Here is a 19,784-nt window from a genome sequence, read left to right on the forward strand (position 1 = left end):
ATAATGATTCAAAATAGCAGTAATCTCATTGCTACATGATTTTTTGCAAAATACTTATTGTGGTACGCAGCAGTAACTTCATTTTTTGTCTACACAAATCCAACTCTTTTAGAAAACACTCAGCCACGCTTTTGGTGCTACTCAAGGGAGATATTATCTCCTGTTTCAATGCAGTGGTGCATCTAGGGTTCTCTCTTGGAGGAGGGGTCAAATATGTATGTATGATCTTTTGCATTTTTTGATTGGTACAATTAAAAAAAAGTTACTTGTATATGAAACATTCAAGAAAAGTATATTTTAGGAATAATTTAGAGTATAGTAAACACTACTCTCTTCAACCTTGATTGGGTGCGTCAGTCTCACGAAGTCAACATTAGCTGAATTAGCATCTGCAGCAGAGCTTGTCCCAAAAGGGAAGGGGGAAACCCAGCCTCAACAAAAATCACCACTTCTGCCTGCTGTACCGATCGGCGTCGACAAAAATTTCGGACGAAGCGTTTTCAACTGGGTGTTATGGTGGCTGCTAATATTCTCCCTCATTCCTACTCTCTACCTCGTTCTCTCTTGTGTCCTGTTTCTGTGTCCGTTTCTCTTCATTTTTCTGTCTTGTTTTCTGTCTACATCTATTTCTTCTGTTTTTCTTTTGCTCTACTTTTGTTTGCTCGTCTTTTCTCTCTCTTTACTTCGTTTCTGTCATTTCTTTCTCTTTTTATTCGTCGCCTACTCTCTCTATCACTATCTTTTTTCCTGCTAATCTCTTTCGTGCTCTCTTTTTCCGTCTTGGTGATTCCTTTGCTCTGTTTCTTTCCTTATCTTCTCTTCCTCATTTACTTCCATCAGTATCTTTCTTTTTCTGCTACTTTCTTTCGTTCTCTCTTCTTTTCTTGCTGGATTCTTTGCTCTGCTTCTTTCTTTACCTTTATTTTCTCGCTTACCGTATTTCACTGCATAATCGTCGCAGATTTAATGCCAAATTATTTTGAAAAAAAAGTGGGGTACGAGTATTATGTTTTTTTGTAAAAAAAAATAATGTTCCGGTAGTCCTGGTGCTTAAAAAATCATTTATTACTAAACTGTATTTGGTGCAAGAGTAGGATGTACTGAATACTCGTGAATATAGTCCAAATTGACGCATAACATTTCTTCACGGCAGTTTAGCGAACATTCCACTTGGGAAAATTTACTACAGTGTTGCGAAGTATGCACTTACAAAATTTAATCTTTTGTCTCCGAAGATTCTGCACAGCTATAATTAGTTTCGTTATCTGACGCGTCAGTGCGACAAAAAATACGCGATGAAAGGTTACGATCCAATTTTTGGACTGTAAAGACAACGTGGGTCGTTTATGAGCTGAAATACGGTACTCTCCAAGGACGTATTTAGGGGAGGGGGTCCACGGGGTCCGGACCCGCACGAAAGACTTACCAAGTACAATAATCATATAATGAAGATATACGTTGTTTAACATTTCTTGTATAATGGAGGGTTTATTTATTTCCGGTGAACTTTGAATGACAGTACAAAAGACATTAATCTGAAACTTTAATTGTCGTCAACCAGATATTCTTTCTTGTTATTTAATAAATATTCCATTTTTTTTTATCAATTTGGCACTGATTTTCTTGTCAGGATAGTTGCTTTTATACAAATTTCGGTAACAGTATGGTATAGTGAAAACACATTTCACTCGTTTATTTCCTAATTATTTACATTTGTACTTACCTGTTATGCATAGCGGAACATTTTTTAACGTGTGATTTTTCTTTTTTCACTGAAATAAGCGTAATTTTTCACATTACAAGTATTTATTGTTCGTTGTTAATTCGCTTTCGTTACACACAATATGGCGGGCAAATCTTGACTCACGTTGTCTATCGTCAGCTGATATGCAGTGTTTCCAAACTTATTAACCGAAAAATGCCGCACAAACTATTCACAGAAGGTTTTTATCCACAAACTATTCACGGAAGGTTAGGTTAGGTTCAGTTAGGTTAGGCAAACATAGAAAATGAAATTGAAAAAAAAAAAAACGCTCACACGTCATCTAGTAAAGCTACCGCGTGGTTACTACACTAACAGGGGGTTACATAATCGAACGCACGGAACATTTGATTCACGTAGTCGACAGTAATGGTGGCAAGAGCTATCGTGCATCGGAGATACATTTATGTCGAAAAATACATGATTTACCGGCCGAATAATTTGAACGAAGGAAGAAAACCCTTCCACGAGCTTCCAAAAGTCTACACAAACTCATTTCCGTAAGTAGTTTCTCCTGTAAATTTGAAGAGAAGTGTTTTCACTATACCATACTGTTACCCAAATTTTATCAATCTTAACTACACCTGCGCTAGATAATGAATATATGCTTCTATATTTCTATTCTTATTCATTTTACATATTCATATTATAATAACAATACAATATTATTTTCATTGAATATAATTATAATATAATTATTTTAATTTAAACGTTTATATATTATCATCATTTCTTAGACACTTGGTTTGGAATCCCCCGAAATAAATTTCTAATACGTGCCTAGTAATCTCCATCATTATCCACTTCCATTTCTTTATTTCTGTCTCTCATGCCATCCCTTCCTCTCTGTCTCTCTCTCTGCGTGTGTCGCTCCACGTGTGCATCATTCCTGCTCCATTATGAATTAACCTGAAAAATTTCACATGCAGCATATTTAGGTGGGATAAGACAATTCCGCGCTATGCTACAGCCCACCCAGTGGCTAATATTTCCCGCCTTAGATTAACCAATTAAGACATTTCTTGACACATTATTACGCATAATGCACGCATAACGGGAATCTGGTTCAAGTGGAAGAGTGTTGAAATTATTTCCCTCAAGTTCTGTGCTTTTAAGTTTACAGGACAAAATGGCAGTCTCCTTGCACGGAAGCAACAAGCTCTTACGCGAAAGTAATGTAATGTAAGTAAACGGACATGACTCTCATTTTTAAGCGAAGTGTTCAGCAATTGCGGTAAACAAACATGAGCTGGCGGGTGGCTTTGAGAAAAGGAGGTTTGATGACGTGCACGTCTTGGAGTGTGGACGTCTCTTGTACTCCCGTTACGTTTCTTCATCTGTTGTTTACCGGTTATCTAAAACAGTGAAATGGCGTTTTCCTTTCGCCTCGCCTGCTTATATAGAGAAATCATTGAAGATTGGTGGAAGGAGGACCATTTTAATTTAAACACATGCACACATATATATATATAAAGAAGCAAACTAATTCCTTTATCAAGTGGTTTAAAATTGTCAATAAATTTTAAAATAGTTGAAATTGTTTTAAGTTTTCATTTAGATTTTTTCTGTTAAAATGAATCAATTAGATTTCATACTTTGGGGTAAAGACGGCCGAAGTGTGGTGCTGATCACACCACCTCCAAAATGGCCGAGATCGAGAATGTGTGGGGTCCTACCGCCACCCTAAAAATGTGCCTTCATGGCACGGTGCTATTTGCATGGGAAACATTTACCTTTTTACCTATGCATATCTACGAGCTAGCGATAGCCCACCGTCAGCCGACGTTTCTGATTGGATCGTAGCCTTTCTTTGAAAAACCAATACAAACCCAATCATCAAATACGGTTTTTATATGTATTTTTTGTTATATCTGGTCACTTTTCTTCTTCTCTAGATTAACCACAACGATAATAACATGAAATTGATGAAGAAGGAAGGAAATGTTCATGCCTTACCCTAACTAACTAACTAAGTAACTAACTAACTCTCTAGCCTTCTTAAACCTGAAGGTTCATGGCTGCAGCAACACAGGCCTTCCATCTTTCCCTATCTTGAGCAAGATCTATACTCTTTTCCATCCCTAACGATTTCCATTAGGTCCATCTCAACGTTGTCCCTCCATCTTCGTCTTGGCCTTCCTATTGGTCTCTTACCATCAGGTTTCACGACAAGAATCCTGTAAACTCTTCTTTCCTCTCCCATTCGTGCCACATGGCCTGCCCACCTAAGTATTCTTGATTTAATTATTCTAATAATATCTGGACATGAATACAAATTATGTAGTTCTAAATTATTTAACCTTCTCCAGTTAGCTGTCTCCTCATCCCTTTTGGGTCCAAATATTTTCCTAAGGATCTTATTTTCAAATACTGTCAATTTATGTTCCTCTTTCAATGTAAGGGACCAAGTTTCACATCCATATAATACTACAGGCAAAATTACGGTTTTGTATATTTTAACTTTTAGTTTCTTAGATATTAAACGAGAAGACAAAAATTTATGAAGAGAGAAGTAACATGCATTTCCTGAATTAAGCCTACTTTTTATTTCCTCTTTAATATAATTTTCATTTTTTAATATTACTCCTAAGTATTTGAATTTGGAAACTGGTTCAAACGAGTTGTTATCAATAATTAGATTTTGATTATTGCCTAACACTTGGTTTCGGCCTGTAAGCATATATTTAGTTTTCTCTTTGTTAACTTCCAAACCTATCTCTTTAGCAGTTTTGAAAAATATTTTAGCATTATTCTTAATTGTCATTAATTAATTAATTAATTAATTAATCATCCCCCAGTAAGTCTACATCATCTGCATATGCTAACAACTGAGTCACACCATTTAATTTTAGTCCTTCGTTAGTTTCTTTTACCTTCCTAACAGAATATTCCAAGGCAAAATTAAAGAGATTTCATGCCTTACCCAGGAAACGAAAACAGAATCTCTTGCTTCAAGACATCATCACATAACACAGAGATGTATTGGTGTTAAATAAAGAATGTATTTCAAGAATCATTAAGTATAGGTACACTAATTCACAACAGGTTAAAATAGACAATTGCTCAGTGGGGCAGTGAAGCTGACTACAGTAGTTATAAAAAAATATGACGTGGCTATCGTGCTCGTTAATTCTTATCATGACATCGCCGGATTGGATATCTGGATGAGGCGATTAATCCGGTGGACCACGCCGTTGGTGCAGTGGATGTCTGGTTCCTCCACGAGAGCTATCCCGGCGTACACCGTTCCCTTCCCCTGGCGTCGAATGAGCAGGGTGTCGTTGCTGAGGGTCGGGAACTGGTGGTAGATTCCCGACAACAATCCTGACGTGAAGATGCAGTCCTCTACCACGTGACTACCCATTATCTGCAACAGAAGAAACGGTTTCAATGTGGATGTTCAACGTCCTCCTCAAAATTGCTGACATTGTTGGGGATTAAAGATTGGTTATGATTTGTCATTAAGTCCACTTTTATGCTCATATAAGCCAATTCGGATTAAACGATTGACACATCCAGGGAGGGCTTAATTATTATTAATTTCTTTCTTGTACTTTCATTTATTTTACCTCTTTGTCTTTCTGCAGATATTCGCCCTCCTCTCTCTCAAAGTTTGGTGCATGTTTACTCCATGTTGAGACAGACTAATCGGGATTGAATGGACAATTTAAAGCGGGATACCAATCCCTGTCTTCACCTGGCATCGAACCCTTTGATTGCAAGGCGACAACATTATCAGTACGCTATCAGAAAGTTGCATTTCTTCTTCTTACTTAGAATGTCGGATAGGTGGTAGACAGCGTTCAGTAATCTAAGTTTCCGGGTTCTAATCCCGGCATAGGCATGGATGTTCCGTGTGTGTATCCATCAATTTCATCTAATCATTAGTCATCCTCATCGTCGTGATCAGTCATGAGTAGCAGATAAACGAAGTGAAACAACAAAAATTACAATCAGGAATCTACTTCTTTTTGCTTTCTCTCTTTCTCTCGATTACTTCTTTTACTACCTTGTCCCTTTCCTCGTCTGCCTTCTTTTCTTCTCTCTTCCCCCACACTCTGTCTCCTTCTCTTTCTATCTTTTGTTTTTATTGTTCTTTCTTTCTCTTTATTCTATTAAGTCTTCCTCCTTTCCATTCTCTTTTCTCTAGTCACCTTTGCTTTTCTTCCTTCCTCTCCCTCTCTCCACATCTTTTATTACACACACACACACACACACTCTCTCTCTCTCTCTCTCTTTTCGGATTTCGTCGAGAAGCTGCGCTTCAAGTCACGCGCTTTAGTTTACAATACTTCAATCTGCCAATGTATAGAGAGTATCGTACTTCCTTGGCGAAAAATAACATAGAAAAGTAATGTTAGAATAACGACAAGATAATTTCTATGGAAAATTCTCGTTTATCAGGGGCTAGTAGCTTGAGTCCCCAACAAATTCCCCTACCTATAAAATTTTTATACACATTTTCTGTAGGGAGCGGATTCATCAAGTGCCAAAATATGTGCGTAAATAAGTATTAAATTTCCACTTTTTACAAAAGGCTTTTCTCAGACTCATTTCCGAATTACACCATAAAATCAGTGGAGTGCCCAGAAATTCCGTGAAGACGTGGGAGGGGAGGCCTTCTCTTTTAGCAGTCAGTCCTATAGCTTGCTATTTTATTCCGGATACGATAGTCAGAATCGAAATTTGAACCAAAAGGCTAGTTAACCCTCCGCCCGGCCCTACTCTGGGCGCGCCATTCCTTGAAATGCATACGATGATTAGGGGAAAAAGGTAACACGTGAAGTATTACCGCGGTATTAAATTCCAGAAGGAACAACGAACGATAAATCTAATTTCTTGGAATTCCAAATATGGTGTAAATATTTGATTGATTGTGGTTGTAAACAAGAATTCCTAAGGAATTTATATTCTTATAAAGCGTATGCCTTTCACACACGGGAAAACCCTTATTTTTGGGAAAAAATCTTGAATGTCAGCATTCCCAAGTTTTACAATTGTCAAGTGCAGAGACATCGTTAAAAGGGACACTGGCCCGTACTAATCTATCACATGACTCCCAATTGCTTACATTAAAATTACTACACAATATTAATTAAACTTAATATGGCACAAAATGTGTATTATTTATATAGAAGTTGGTTCCCCCAAAACATCACGGCCTAGATACGTTTGTGGTGCAGACTGCCAAGGAACGCCAAATGACACAGCCGAAAAACTTAGTCCTCCAAAATAAAATCATAGATATACCACTGACTTTAACGTCACTGTCACATTAAAACTTGGTTGACAAACAAAAGGCTTTGGCTGAGACTAGCACACTTATATTACCACCAATTAAGAAACAATTAAAAATCTCACCGAATTGACAATAGTGGTGTCTGCCAGCATCCTATCGTATGTGAAGAGGTCTGCCGCCCAGTTGTCGATGGCCTGGTCTGTCGGTGCGAAGACTGTGTATGGACCACTGGAAGTGGTTAGGAGTTCCAGAATGGATGGAAACGTCTGGAAAATACACGCAAAAGTCAGATTACAGAGAATGGCAATGTGGATTTAAGCGAATGACAGTTTTCTGCAGCAATCGAAATGGTATTGGTTGTCTTTAGTATTGTGAAACGTTACTATAGGCCAGAAAGTTTAACCTGAAACACTACCGGTCACTCAGTGTCATATGAGTGCTGAGGAAAGCGCTGGAAGCAGCACGTGCTTTATCATCTGTCAACCAGAGCTCACTGCTCCACTATGAGGGGAATTTGAACACTTATCATATTCACACAAAAGAAAAAAGTTAGTTTGGAATAACCAAAAAAATAGTTTCAGGCAACCAAACATTTGTTCAAATAGGCGACAAACAAATTATTGTTCACCAAAAACAAAATACGTATTTTAGTAATGGTACACATTTCTTTAGAGTGAACAAATAATTTGGTCAAAATTACCAAATTTAGTTAAGGCTACCAAATTTTTTGTTTATGTTTACCAAAAAGATTAAACAAACGTGTTTTGTTACATCGATCAAATCAGTCTTATCTGTGCAGAGGAGTGGGAAGCCAACCGACACAGTGAGAAGGTATTTCAGATGGCGAGCGGAAAAGAATTTGCCTTTTAAGAGCTTGTATAATTCATTGCTATTATTTGCTTGCTTTTTGAACGACCAGCGCAACATAATGGACAGTTACCTATGTTTCCAGCATGGTAACTAGAGTCCTCAGACAACAGATGAATTTAGTGGCGGGAACTATTTCATGATATATCTTCTGAGTACCAGAGGCTTATAAATTTCTATTTTGGTGCAATACAGGGTGCATTATAAGTAATAGCGCAAACTGACACAGTCGAAAGTACACGATAATAGAAGCAAAAAGTCTCAGTAAACATGGATCCGCAAACGAGCCGTTTTCGAGATAATTGCGAATGTGTGGTAATAGCCGCCACCGACTTCATTGTTTGTAAACGTCGTCCTAGTTTGTAAAATGCTAATAATACAGTAAGAAAAGTCATTGGAGATCTCATTGCTATTATTGAACATTCTACTTACTTTAACAAACGTTATAGTAGTACGTATGTTACAATTAGTGTACATTCGTACCTGTTAAAGGAGGTGTTCAAAGTGTCATCCTTGCATCTGGATGCAATACTGTACGCGATTTCGCATTGAGTTTCGAATTCTTTCGAACACCCCCGGTTCATTTCGGAATTGGTCACACGCATGTACAATTTGATTACAACGCCACCTCTCGGTTCTGTAAACAAAGAGAAAACCTCGGAACGCGCAAGGAGTAAAGCACTCTGTTTTTACAAAATGCAATCAGTGACGGCTTCTAACCACAGATTCGCACACATTAGCATTTTTCCAACTAGGACGACGTTTACAAACAATGAAGTCAGTGGCGGCTTGTAACCACAATTCGCAATTATCTCGAAAACGGCTCGTTTCTAGTATCGTATACATTCAACTGTGTCAGTTTTGCGCTATTACTTATGATACACCCTGCATATTGATATATTTTGATTGTTCTAAAATAAACAGAGGCGATTTTACAGAGGAATATATATATATATACACACACACATTTCTCTCACAATTTTAATACTAAATTCCCTTCACGTGTACATTTGGTTTAAGATATTGTAAAAATCTGGCCAAAGAATTATATATATGTATACACACACATGCATACATACATATACACATTATATGTACAACACACACGCACACCACTTTGTTGGAGTCTATGCAAAATGCTTTCATTATTTTTGTAACAGGATTGTGGATTGAAACATAATTTTGTGATTAAAAGATTGTCTCGTGAAACTATGACTCTTGTAGATTTCTACGCTAGTTTCAATGGAGAACTTTTGTTTAAAAATTCATGTATATTTTGAATTGTTACAATTTTACAAATGTCAAGTATTGATCTCGGCAGGAATCGATAAAGGTATCGATTCATATTCATATATACATGTATATATAAAGACAATTTGTTTGTTGCTGTTTTTATTGTCGTCATCTCAAGTCTGAAATAACTTCAGATGGACTCTCAAACACGTTACTAACTCACCGTTAGCTTTTTTCGGGGTTACAATCCTCTCATTGTCAGTCGCACGCATGCTTACAGGAAGATACTTCTTCCGATTAGTCAAATGACCTGGACACTCCTCCTAACAGAAGAAGAGGCAAAACGTCAAGAAATATTTCTGCATAAAAAGCATCGCCTACACCGGTTGACGGCGACCGAGCAAAAGTCGACGGACAACGTCGAAAGACTCCAGGAAAAGTATCGGATTAAAACGAGTTCCTCCAAAGTTGGTCCAAGACCATGAGAGTGTGCCAGAAACCAGTTCAATCGATGCGTCATGTGAGCTCTTTCTTCCTGCTCGAAGATGTGTGTGCATCGGCCATACATTTCTCGTTTACGGTTAACTTCGATCACTATTTTGGCGTTCGACCTTTTTCTTTTTTGCGTTATTCTTTCTTTTTTCTACTACCTCTTTTTGCATACTTGTTATTCGCTAGTGTTTCTTTTTTTATTATTCGACTGAAAGCTGATCAAGGAATTTTGGCACGGTTCCACTGGCAGAAAAGTCTTCAAGTTATACCAACTTGAGTTTCACATAACCCGTGGACTTGAATACCGAAGTTTTGGATAACTTGATTCTGCTATGACTTAATTTCAGTCTGGAGATTAAAACCGTCCCCGGATTTAAGGTGAGGGTCTTGGGGAGGGGAGGGGGGCGTACAATGCCGGACCTCAATCTGCAAAGAGGCCTCCACAGGCGAAATGCCGTTTTGAAAAGAGTCTCAGAATGAAAAAGGGACATATTTGAAATGTGATAAACACATCTAGCCTAAAATTTACAAAGAAATTCTATAGACCCTATAGGGTGCTCACATACGTAAAACATATGTAGATCTAGTACATTATCCACACATCCAAATTAGAGGTGTAATGAAGGTTTTGCACCAAATCAATAAGTGACACGTGACACACATATTATACAAAACTCTTTTGAACAACAGTCATGAATATAATCTCTATCGTTTAACTTCATGCGACATTTTGCAAATTCATTTAATTGACCAAATCTCGAAAGTTTGATGAATATTATGAACGTCTTTACCCCATTCCACACACACTTCCATTCATCCTTTGTATCCCCTGCTTCTTTAATGTCTTGGACCATATCTCGTTCTTGCTAGTCCTTGCTGATGACAGGTCGGTTCGAATCTCATTTCAACTGTAGTTTCAGTCCCGATTAGCCTATCCGACCATAAAGTGGACTCAGAAAAAAAAAATCATCTTTTCTCTCCTAGGTTCTCTATCTTTTTCATTTTGAGCAATGAATTATTTTCCACTATATCCTCCTCCGTGGCTGTGCGGTCTAAGGCGCTGTTCTTTGGACTCCCACTGCGGATCGGCATGGGTTCGAGTCCGCCTGGGTTCAGTCTCTGGATTCTAGGCCTGTGTATAGGGCCGGTGAGGAAATTGGAGAGTTACGAGTGAGTAGCGTAACACGGTCTCTGAAATCTCCTATAACGGCTGGAGGTTCGACGTGCTGACCTCACGTCACCTCATTACAGGTTGAAAATCTCCACACCTTTAGGTAGGATCGTGGGAGGGAAACTGGCAGTCGGGAAATCGGCCTAGGCCCTTCAAGGGCCGTCGAGCCACGGGTTATTTTCTGTACTGTCTACCCTGCTGTATCTCCCAACACGATAAAATTGAGTTTATATAATTTTACTGGTATGCCGTATAAAGATATTGACCATGATTTTGGAAAGGTGGGCAACCATCCACTCACCTGTATATGCATAGTGCGGTATGATCATTTTACAGTTCACTGAACAGTTACCTTAACTTGAGGGACAAGGCTTTCCATGCGGCTTTACAAATCTTTGTCTGTTTGAAGACCACTCTATGCTCGGGCGAGTTAATCGGGACTGGACCTACAGTTTGAAGTGGCGGTAACACTACACCATCAGGGAGGCTATCCAAGCTGCTTTCCCATTTGATGATACGAGGTCAGCGCATCGAGTCCCATTGCCGCTGTTTTCTGAATTTCTAAACCGGATGCTACCCAATTGTCCTCATGATGCTGGATCAATACGGAAATTTCGGAAGCTCGCACTGGGAACAGAGTCCGGGAACCATTCGCACCAAAGTCGAGGACTCTAACCTCTTGGCTACGTGGAAGTTTGGAGGCACATAGTGGTTCGGATTCCACTTTAAACTGTAGGTCCAGTCCCGATTAGCATTACTGTTAATGAAGTGGACTTAAAACACCAAATCAACCAACCAACGTGGAAGTTAACCACCATACAAACAGCCAGATTTCCCGATCAGTTAAGGAGCATATGGCTCAGCACTGTCAGTGTTTCTGTTAGCAAGGTGCTTTGGAAAGGCACTTACGATGGTCAAAGGTCACGACTCTGTTCCTGTCTTGAAGACTCGGTCACATCAGGCGATTGCGAAACAAGTGAAAGCGGTCGAACCATCCGATGGCTCTTTAAAGAATCGGATTCAAATATGGCCATGGACGGCGCGTGCTTCGAACGAAACGGCCCCAAATGGCGATAATGTTCCTGCCTTATGACATCTGATTAGAGTCGTAACTGGATACGGAAAAAAAAAGAAGATCGAGATTGGTTTCAACTCTCCTGGCACTTTGAGGTCAAGTATCAACATGCTCCGAGGTACCTTGCAAACGTATTTTTCACTTCTTCTCATCCCCAGAACACAATTTGTTATGCAATCTAATTGTCCCTGCTTTTCTTCTCGTGGTGTGTTTTGATGTATTCATTCCGAAGTGCTCGCGGTTAGATCGTTACTTTCAAAAGAAATATTGCGTCTTTAAAAATCTTGATTTGAAAGTAAGGATTGAGAGCAGTGGCGTGCCTAGACGTTTGGTAGGGGTTTGCCCTTTCTTTATTGCATTTAACGTTTTCCTTAAATCCATAATTTGCATAGGCACTAATTTGCTGGCTTTCATAGCACCACTCGTTCATGTTTTCACGCTACAATTTCACCATTCGAATTATTTGAAATCTTTTTAGATATCTCAGGGGGGCAAGTACTCCCTTCCCCCTCTGCGAGCGCCCTAGTTATGGGCACATACTGGTTGAGAAGTATCTGGAATAGAAATGTGAGAACGAAGTTCACATCAGGTGCGGCATTGTGATACATTCGCTCAGTGTTGCCACATCAAGGGAAATTTATTTTTGCCTGGAAATTCGGACTGACTCTGGAACAGTGAAATTCAACGAATTTTTTTTAAAAAATTCGACACACTCGACATTCCTACTGATTATCTACTTTAGGGTTTAGTTTCATATCCATAACTTTTTGTTGTTGATACCTACTTCTTAGTTCTTAATATAAGCCCACGTGTCTATTTCTATTTTAAGTCGCTTTACTAGATCTTCGGTTAATAACGACGATGAAGATGGATAATGAACTTATGAATAGAATGGGAGCTTATGAATTATTCTAGCAACAGGAAATAAGAAAATCAGATTCAATAGGTATTTTTAAGGAAAGATTAAGGAGAAGTTTTTTGGAATCATTCGGGTATACGAATGGTAAGAGGAAAGGTTGAAGTGACAGTTACGAAAAATAACAAAACACTGCTCTGAGTACCATATTGAAAAGCAGTATTTCAACAGCTAAACACGTAGGCCTTAAGAGTTTCCGATTGCTACGAAGATAGGATTGAAATTAAAAAAATGAACTACTGATCACGAGTTTGAAATTTGTTGTCTTTTGCAAATATCATTCGTACTTACAGTATGGAAAGGGCAAAAAAAAAAAAAAAAAATCAATAAAACAAAATGAATTACGTCCATTGTCCAGTGCATATCAGTTTCGATCAGAGGCGGCGCCAAGATTAATCATCTAGGGGTACTAAGGGGGCGCGTAATGAAATTTTGGGGGTGCGATGTGGAAAATATGGAAAACATCAAAAATGCATGCAAGGGCGCCCGCGGGATTTTCCCCCGGGGAGGGGGGGGGGGAGTGCAGAGTAAAATTTCATGTCTTTCCAGGAACTTACATTTTACCTTTATTATTGTTGCTGCTGTTATAAAAATCATAAAATTGAAATTGAATTGAAAATACTTTCGCGTTGGTGCCAAGTTCAGACTTGATTCCAATATTTAAGTAGAAACTGGATTCACATTATATCCTTTCCATAAACATCAAACATTTTGTTGATAGACATAGGAGAGCGCACGGAGGGCAGTTGCCCCCTCCTAATACTCTCACTTAGAAAATTAGTGTAGAAAAATCTTATTCTCTTTAAAAATAAAGTATTTTCAAGCCTACGAAAGCTTCAACCAACTACGGCGGCTTTATTTCCTATGTAATTGGATTATCTCACTTTTGAAAATAAAAGTGGAGGGGAACAGAGAACTGCAATTTTTCTAGTCAAGTGATTTTCCATCAAGGCTTTTACCCTTCTTGATAAGAGATTCTGCGCACTTCTATGTTGATAAACAGTTCTTTTTGTACTTTTTCACGATGCACAGACATCAGAGACCACTGCTGAGTGTTCAGTTTGCGTGCGTTGGGTAAAAGAAAATCGCTATGCAACCTGAAGTTCTACTAGTTGCAAATAAAATAACACGTGCAAAAAATACGAATTCATGTAGTCAATTTCACGTAATTATCAGACTGCTTCTCTTGCATTAAAAAGAAATCCACGGGTCTCGATACAACTTGCTTTAAATAATTTCCCAAGCACAAACCGATGATCTACTGAAAGCAACTACAATTTTTGTTGCAGCGCGATTTTGACGCGATTTTGAGAATAGAGGAAGGCGTAAAATAAAACGGTTTCTTGTCAACAATGCTAAAACAAATAAAACATGGAACAATTCACACTGAGCTGTAGGCAATTACCGGAAACGCCACAGGAATAAACAGAAGTACAAATAATTCTTAATAACAGTGATGACGAAAGACACAACAGCCGCTGATATTTGTATGGATTGCCGGCACTACAGGAAAGTGAATGCGATTTCTCTTTCAGGACCAATGGATTGCCTTTTTAATGCAATAATACCTAACAGTATACGCTCAAAGTGACGATATAACATTTCTTTAGGTTCCAAATAAGTACTTATTTGTACGTACCATTTCCAGTGCAGCGAGGAATCGAGTGTAGTTTCCTTTCGCTTCCAAGTATTGGATGATGGATTCTTGCGCAGGCTGGATGACCCTGTCCACGATATGGATGACACCGTTGCTCCCGTGGATGTCTGGTCTAAGGATGACAGCGTTCTCCACCATGGACCTCTGGAACAAAGAACTATCTCAGCATTGCAAAGTCATGGTTTGAAAGAGATCAGCAGTGAACATTTACATTTGCCTTTTATGAGGAAAAATGATGTTCTACCAGAATTGTATGATGATATTGATGGTGATGTTGGAGCAAGACTTTATCATAAAATTATCCATCTTTGGGGTGTAAAGCTAACGCTCACCGAGACGTGGAGAAACGCGGCAACATAAGCGTTTCCGGCGGCTCAGTGCACGATAACCTGTAGACTTCTGGCACGGAAATTCCGCGCGTTACACCATTTGATTTCAATAGAAGCAGACAACAGAAGTTACGTTGCTGAGTTACCCCGGCCGATGCCAATATCTGCCGATACCAGTGGTACAGATGGGGTGTTCAGGAAGAACTAAAAGGAAAGGGTGCAGGAGTTATAACTAAGGTATGGCGTAGTACCCAATATGGCCTATTTGCTGTTCCCAAGTACAGAGCATTCCCTGCCATTCGCTACGAGACTCGGCGGCAAGCGGCCCGGCATCAGCGCTTGTCTTTCCCGGTGAACGGGTCAGCAACAGTCGCTAGAGTCGGCCATTAAAATTACAGTTTCCATATTGTGTACTAACCTTGACTACAGAAGGTGTTGAAAATGATGTCCCTCTGCTACAACACATTCCTGGCATCTCCGAAGGAAATTGGAAAATTTAGACATGCAAGTTCGTCTACTGTAATTCTCCCGATTAAGAATTGTAGCGGCTTTAAATGCTGTGGTGTTTGAAACACCCGTTTCTTGTGAGAGATTTCCGAGGAGACTGTTCTAACCTTTGTCCTATCTCATCGAGTTTTTACTCTGTAAGTACACGTGGGTTTTTCATTCCACTTTTATTGAGAACTGACCCTCTTACTCTAAACTTTTTTACGAGGTTTAATATAGTGGTCCTATGTGGAACGGGAACACCAGGAAATTTCGTTGCGAAACGTCGTTGCATTTCTCCACAATTCTTCTTTCCGAAGTAACACTCGACAAGATAAATCCTTTGTTGTAATGTAAACTTTTGTGGTGCCATATTAAGCCACAATCTTCAATCTTCAACACAGGGACACGACAGAACACAACTTCCGAGGGAGGATTATACTGGCGTCAGTCTGCAACGTCAACAGAAAGGGAAAGAGAGCGAAGGCAGGGAGAGCGAAAGAAACAGACTGTAGCGTGCCAGGGGGTGCTCGTTCGGCGGCGCAGATCGTATGCGCAGTTGTCCGTGGATGCATGACGTCACCATCGAAACACTCGGCACGGAAAAGGCTGGTTCCTTATGCAAATATTGAGAAATTTGACAACGAATATCTTCTAAAATATAGTAGCAAGGGAAAAGTTACAACTTTTACTGTTAAGATTCATCCTTTCTAATCAATTTATCACAAAGTTGATTCAAATGTGTAAAATGGTTTTCAAGAAATCGTGTTACGAAGGAACCCCTGTTTTGTTCTCTCCAGGCTTCCAATGTAAGGGAGTTTTAACTTAAGCGCGTTGGATTTCTTTTTGCTCTATGTTTTTAAATAAGAATATTTTGTTCTTGTCAACTGAAATCATGCCTAAATTCTATGGAAAGCTGTGAAAACTATTATCAGAAAACTAACGGAAGAAATAAAAAATATCACAGCTTGATTGATATAAAAAAAAATGCGAGATTGCCCATTTTTGTGAAAAAGGCATTGTGCGAGATCTAAAAGCAGAACTTTATAATATTGTATGTAAATGTAAGGGTGTAATAAACGTGACTGCTTCCCAGGCACGTATCCAAGGGGGTGCTTAGGGGGCTCAAGCCCCCCCGAAAGTTTTCGGTTTACACTAGATAAAATGAGATTTTTTGTTTCTTGTCGTGTCAAAAAAAATAATGTGACGTTAATTTAAGGAGAGAAATAATTATCGAGGAAAGACGGAGAATATTCTATAACCCTGTTATTGGTAACAGCTCGTATCCAAGGTGGGAATCAGGCGGCTCAAGCCCCTCTTCAGAAAATTTTCAGTTTACGCTAGATAAAATTAGGTTTTTGGCTTCTTGAATAATATGGTGATAATTTGAGAAAGATAATTATCTAGGTAAGACGGAGAATGTTCTATGAGCCTGTTAATAGCGCGTATCCAAGGTAAGGATCAGGTGGTTTGAGCCCCCCCCCTCCCCAAGGAAATTTTTCAGTTTACACTGATAAAATTAGGTTTTTGACTTCTTGAATAATGTGACGATAATTTAAGGAGAGGAATAATTATCGAGACAAGACGGAGAATGTTCTATAACCCTGTTATTGTTAATAGTGCGTATCCAAGGTGGGTATCAGGTGTCTCGAGCCCCCTCCCCCAGGAAATTTTTCAGTTTGCACGAGATAAAATTAGGTTTTTGTCTTCAATAATGTGACGATAATTTAAGGAGATAAATACTTATCAAGGCAAGACGGAGAATGTTCTACGGACCCTGTTATTGTTTATAGCGCGTATCCAAGGTGGGGATCGTAACTCGTGGACTCCCCCTACCAGGAAAGTTTTCATTTTACACTAGATAAAATTAGGTTTTTGTCTTCTTGAATAATGTGACGATAATTTTTGGAGAGAAATACTTATCAAGGCAAGACGGAGAATGTTCTATAACCCTGTAGCTGATAATATTGCACGTAAACTTTTCTTAAGCTTTCGGTGTTGTCGTAGCGAACTTGAACACTATGTAGAAGAGACTTGTCAGCATTTGGAAGGTGCACAACAAAGGTAGCGCCGCAGGTAGGGCGATTCGGATTCATTGTAATTTTTTTAATCTCTGGAAAGCGCGAGAGGGAACGTTCTTTAAAAAGAAAAGGAGCCGAACTACTGGCAATATTTACGAATCGTTTTATCTGCGGAACGTTCTAGAATATAACGAGGATATTAATACGCGGCTTCAATTTCTCGGTTGATCTGTACAACAGAATAGGTGGAGACTTCAGAGGTAAGTGTGACAATTCATACAGTCGATTAGTGATCAGTCAGTGTCCATTGGTTGCTTTATAAGTTCTAGTGATTCGAAAATGAAATGGACTAAATACCGTAAAGTAACGAAGTCTACTACTAGTTCCAGTTCGGTCCCAAAGCCAAAGACATTGACGACAGCGGAACTTCGAGTAGTGCTACGAGTAGTTCGGGTCGAAAGACGAAGAGATCGAAGGTCTCTCTCTCTAAAGTGAATATTTCGGCAGTATCGGGCTGGGCATTGGAGCGATTTATTAAAAAAGAAATAATCTGCACAGATCAACTGAAAATCAAAGTTTTGAGTGATGATTTGGTTGTGCCAGGACCAAATTTTGTGTATGCAGCCCGAGAATTTCATAATAATAATAATAATAATTTTGTTTAAGGCTACTGGGTTCGACACACACTCAACAGACAATTTTGGACACTTGCGAGTGCTTAGGTATGAATATGAACAATTTGGTGGGTTTCGGCTTTTATAAGAGCTGCAAACATGGGAGGACAAGACACATTAGTGGTGTTCAGGCTCGAATGAGAGAGAAATATTCGTGAACTGTCTGATTCCAGTTCCCAGCACACAGTTTGAATCTTGTGTTGTCGAGTGGATTGTGCATTCCGTGCACGTGTAACACCTTCGTAAAAACACTTCTGGTACATACATAGATGTTTTGATGCCTGATGAGAAGAAATGGACAAACATACATACTGAGATGGTTCCGGCACACAATATTAATGCATGGAAACAGAGGAGTTGAGTGGTGGAAAATGTCCCGATTTCACGTTCTGATTAAAATGACAGCCTTAAACAGTGGCGACGATTTAGGAGATAGTTGCTCCCCATTCTTTTGCCTTCACACTATCACACTATGCCCTGTTAATGCTTGTCTCCTTGTCCACCCCCCCCCCCCCACATTTTGGAACCCAATTGCCACCACTAGCCTTAAACATACAATTGTGATACCCCTTTAAAAATGGTGTTCAGCCACCGCCTCGAAAGGAATTCCTGGATACGTGCCTGCTGCTTCCCTTAAAATATCACTGCACTCTCCACGTTCTTCTTCTTCTGTCTTTTCTTTGGCGCCGTCAATAGCTTCAACACGTTGTTTTTTTTATATATATTTGTCACATATTTGTTTTAATTAGTATTCTGCTCGTTCCGCCACCTGAACGCAGCAGCTACGGCTCAAAGGGCGGTGTAGTTACACCGGAAGAAGGCTCGGAAATGGCAGGCTTCAGAAGTTAACTCATCCAAATTAAATTAAACAGGTATGTGCTCTCTCTAAATTTAAATCATAGTTCACAAATAATTTGATTAAAAGTTTTAAAAGTATCTGTTTTATTTAATAGCGTATTAATTGGTGCATTCTTCTCCAGCATAGCCATAGGTAGTGACCACACTACGGGGGGGGGGGAGGAACGCCCCCCAATTCTCGTTCGACAATTTCTCTCTATCTCTCTTATCTGCCCTCAGTAAAACGACAAAAATAAATAAATGAATGAATGCTCTTTTAGCCAAAATATGCATTTTTGTGTCGTATGTAACGGAATAATAAAAATGATTGTCCCGGGAAAATATGATTTACCCCTCCATCTTTACTATTGCGCTGTCACTAGCTACACCATATTTTTATTTCTATTTTTCCCACATATTTATTTTAATTTTAGTATTGTGAATCATATTCCACTGTGTTACCTCACGTAGCCACCCCCCCCCCCCATCACGCACACGTACGACTTCAGTTGTAAGTTTTAGACTAAGCTTGTCAAATATCCACTTATATCTTTGTATTCTTGAGCCATTTAAAAAAAAAATCATTTCGCCCCTTCTTCTGGACTATTTCATAGGAATGTTTTCCCACTGGAAGCCCCTTTGCAGATCGAGATCCGGGGCTATAGCCTTCCCAAGCCAGCGTCCCCTCCAAATACTCTCTTGGCCACATGAAAGACAAATATATGTATTTCTACGAAATATTAATTTGACTTGGCAGTTTCTCTTTTCGAACAGGAATAAGTTTTAAATTTTAATAGCTTATACATTTACACTAGCAGAGACTGCAAGGTCAACTCCCGATATTTCAGATATATTAATAATTTTCATCACAACGTCTCGCATATTAAAACATAGATGCCAATTTCTGTTTATTTCCTTGTAATGCTGACCTCCGTGGCGAAGTGGTTAGCACAACGCTTTACGATGCCAAGTGCCCCCAGGTTCGAATCCCCGCCCGGGCATGGGTCTACTTTCCTTTCTTCAAT

The 19,784-nt window shown here is 39.2% G+C and overlaps 1 protein-coding gene across 3 annotated transcripts in view; it reads right to left on the reverse strand.

Moving 5' to 3' along the window:
* Nucleotides 1-4,753: 4,753 nt before the first annotated feature.
* LOC145985955 (transforming growth factor-beta-induced protein ig-h3-like) overlaps nucleotides 4,754-19,784 on the reverse strand; it is an 81,658-nt gene continuing 66,627 nt past the window's right edge. For all 3 annotated transcript variants that reach the window (XM_083120099.1, XM_083120098.1, XM_083120100.1), the window contains 3 exons: nucleotides 14,395-14,556; nucleotides 7,124-7,267; nucleotides 4,754-5,129 (listed from right to left, as the gene is read on the reverse strand). In XM_083120099.1, the coding sequence (XP_082976225.1) occupies nucleotides 4,899-5,129; nucleotides 7,124-7,267; nucleotides 14,395-14,556 (537 nt within the window). In that variant the 3' untranslated portion in view covers nucleotides 4,754-4,898. The remainder of the gene's footprint in view (nucleotides 5,130-7,123; nucleotides 7,268-14,394; nucleotides 14,557-19,784) is intronic.

The sequence above is a fragment of the Lepisma saccharinum genome, chromosome 3, assembly GCF_977018435.1.
Source record: "Lepisma saccharinum chromosome 3, izLepSacc3.1, whole genome shotgun sequence".
Lineage (NCBI taxonomy): Eukaryota > Metazoa > Arthropoda > Insecta > Zygentoma > Lepismatidae > Lepisma > Lepisma saccharinum.